Below are 2,912 nucleotides of genomic sequence, written 5' to 3'. Positions count from 1 at the left end.
CTCCACACCGCGCTAGGCTTCATGGTTGTATGTCCCTGGGGCGGGACTCCGTGGAGCCCGTGGCACTCCTCGACCCGCCGGGATTCTGTTCTGTAGGTGGGGTGGGCGTGGAAGGAGTACATGCACTTTCTCATCGAGCGGATCCCGTCCGGGAGCGGGCGCATCTTCGGGCAATACTTCCAGGCCCTCACCTTGTCGATTGCTGCGTGCGTGATCTACCACAAGCTGAGAATGCACGAAGGCCGTGTGGCGTCTCAGGAGGCCAACGCGGAGCAATCTAGCTCCGGCTGAGGCGTGAGCGGGTGGAGGCTGGAGCTGGGACACGCTCCTGAGGAGTTGTGTGTCAGAGCTGAGCGGCCGTGAGCGCTGAGGCAAGCGCTCCAGAGTCGGCCCGTCTCCGGGTATGTCTCGGCGACGGCGGGACGTGGCGTGGTCCGCATGGACTCGAGCGGGCTCGGGACCCGCCCCTGAGCTGCGGCCGGCTCCACAGCCAACCACCCGTGCTGGTTGGATAGAGTATTTAAACTGAGTATTCAATCATACCGTGTACAGACAACACTCAACAGAGATCGCATATAAGGTATAAGCTGCACACCGCTGCTGTCGCGTACGTACGCTACGAGGCCCCATGTCGCATGTCAACCCACACGTTCCAGTGCCATGCGCTGTCCCTCCACCCACACACGACACACACTCATGACGCCCCCGCGCTCTCAAGAGCTGCACCCGCCCCTCGCTACGTCGGCGCGCCGCCCCGCTGCACCTCGTCGATCGCGCCGATGACGAGCTTGATCTTCGCCTTTAGCCTCGCCGCACGGTCAGTCAGCTCGTCCGCCGCCGCGCTCAGCCGCGCCTCGCGCGCGCTGCTGAACCGGACGGCCTCCTCCAGCGTCATCTGCCCAGAGAGGAGGGAGCAGCGGGCGGAGGGAGCGTGGCGCCTCTCGCAGCTCTCGTTGGCGCGACATCCGAATCTCGAGGCGAGGGTCTTGAGGGGCGTAGAGGCGCACGTGGCGAAGAAGGGGCTCTCACAGGAGCCTACCGCGGGAGTCTCAAGGGCGAGAGGTGTCACACGCCTGCGCGTGGAAGCCGAGCCCGACACTCACGTACACCCACGATGTGTCGGGTCTGCAGCAGAGGGAGCGGTGGCGGTGGCGGCGGGTCGGCCGGCAAAAACCTGTGGAGACAGAAGGCGGCAGCGGCAGGCAGGCAGGCGGCGGCGGCGGCGGCGGTAGTGGGTGGCGGAAGTTGTGCGTCGGGCATGCACACATGCTCGCATCGACGTAAAAGTCACAGCCGAGGTTGACCTGGTTAGCGGGCGGGCGGCGCTCAGTCATGCGTCGACGGCCTTGCGACGGCGCGGCGTCCGTGTCGCCATGGAGTGGACTGTCAGGGAGTGGAGCCGGAGAGGCACCTTTGTCTTGAGCGAGTGCAGCTGCTCGTCCAGCAGCATCGTCATGTTGTTGCGCAGCTCCAGGCAGTGCGCGATGCGCTCGTACAGCGCGTCGCGCCGCTCGAGCACCTGCTGCAGGTCTGACTTGAGCTGCTCATTGACCAGGTGCTCGAGCGCGGCGGTGCGCTGCGCGGCGGTGCGCTGCTGCTCCGCTGCAGCCATGTGCGTCTCTCCTGCCGCTGGTGAAGAAAAAGAAAGAGAGAAAGCAAACGGCAACCGATGGGAGAACGGCACGCCGCCACCACACAGGGATTTTAAGGAGAGGAGTGTGATGCGCTAGCCGTCGCCTACCCTAGGGAGTCTGCCTCTTCCTATCTCTCTTCGCAGTCTCTCTCCGATTCTCGCTTCAACCTTCGTGCCACCTCGCGGCCGTCCCACTCTCGTCGCTCTCTCCCTTGTCACTTCCTCCTCTGTCGCGTCGTTCTCTTCTGTCTCGTCCTGCGGCGCCGCCGCCTGCCGGTCCCTTGTTCTCGCGGCTTCTTTCGCCTGTCGGCGCAACTCCGTCCTCCTCGCGGCGTATCCTGGCCCCTCGAGTCTATCGAGCTCCCCTCGCGCAAGGACCACATTTCTGACTCCCACTCCGAGCATTTGCCTACAGGTCATGTTGTTGCTCAGGTCCACTCTCTCTTCGAACACTCGTGCCTCTACGGATGATGCCGGCGCTGGAGTCCCCTTCGGATGCATCGTGACATCTGACAACTGAATTTCCACTGGTTCGTCCTCCTCTGAGTCATCTTCCCCGTCCTCCTTCCGCTCAGCTCTTCGCTCGGTACGTTCGGTGTGACTCACCCTCCATGCCGTGAACAGGCGCTTTATCCACCCTATATTCTTCTCTCGTTCCTCTGCCCGTGCCTTGGTCTTGTCGTTGTTTCGCACCCATGTCTGTATGGCAATCGAGGCTGCCTTCCCCACTACCTGTAGTTCGCTCGTCACCTCTCCCGCGAGCTCCCTTCTCTTTCTTTCGGGTATGGAGTCCGTGAGTGCGGGTAGCGTGCAGGCAATCACGGGCGCTATTTTGTCGTACTCCTCTTCGGCGAGCGCCCCAAATCTAGACCCTTTCGCCTTTAAGGAGGCTGCCCTCGCTCGTCTCAGGAATGTGGCGGTGTCTTTTGAGTCCGGCGCCTCCCGTTCGACTCTTGCTGTCGCCCTCGCTGTGTGTTTATCGAGCTTCCGCATGAAGTGACGCGCCTCTTCCTTATTTCCAGCGCAGCTGCCGCTCAGTATGTGCGCCAACGACGCCTGTGGTGGCTCACTGTCTTCTTGTTTCCAGTCGTCCCAGTCTGTCAGTTCCCCGCGTCTCCTCCTTGCCTCGCGCGCCTCTTTTGTGAACTCATCCCTAGCCGCTTTGCACGCTCTGCATCCCCAGAACGCACTTCTCGTGGCGGGGCCCCTTATTCCCCGTTTCTTTTCCCCCTCTAGAATACGCCTGTGGTGTGCCCCATGTGGCACCCCGACCTGTTGT

The 2,912-nt window shown here is 62.6% G+C and overlaps 1 protein-coding gene across 1 annotated transcript; it reads right to left on the bottom strand.

The window, feature by feature from the left end:
* Positions 1-736: 736 nt before the first annotated feature.
* On the bottom strand, positions 737-1,456 carry EMIHUDRAFT_213163 (hypothetical protein; the record flags this gene model as incomplete). The annotated part of the gene is made up of 3 exons (XM_005765290.1): positions 737-1,073; positions 1,267-1,304; positions 1,412-1,456. 3 exons carry the CDS (start codon positions 1,454-1,456, stop codon positions 737-739), a joined length of 420 nt encoding a protein of 139 aa, XP_005765347.1.
* Positions 1,457-2,912: the final 1,456 nt, after the last annotated feature.

Source organism: Emiliania huxleyi (genome assembly GCF_000372725.1).
Source record: "Emiliania huxleyi CCMP1516 unplaced genomic scaffold EMIHUscaffold_56, whole genome shotgun sequence".
NCBI classification, from domain to species: domain Eukaryota; phylum Haptophyta; order Isochrysidales; family Noelaerhabdaceae; genus Emiliania; species Emiliania huxleyi.
This window is presented reverse-complemented; position numbering and strand designations above follow the sequence as displayed.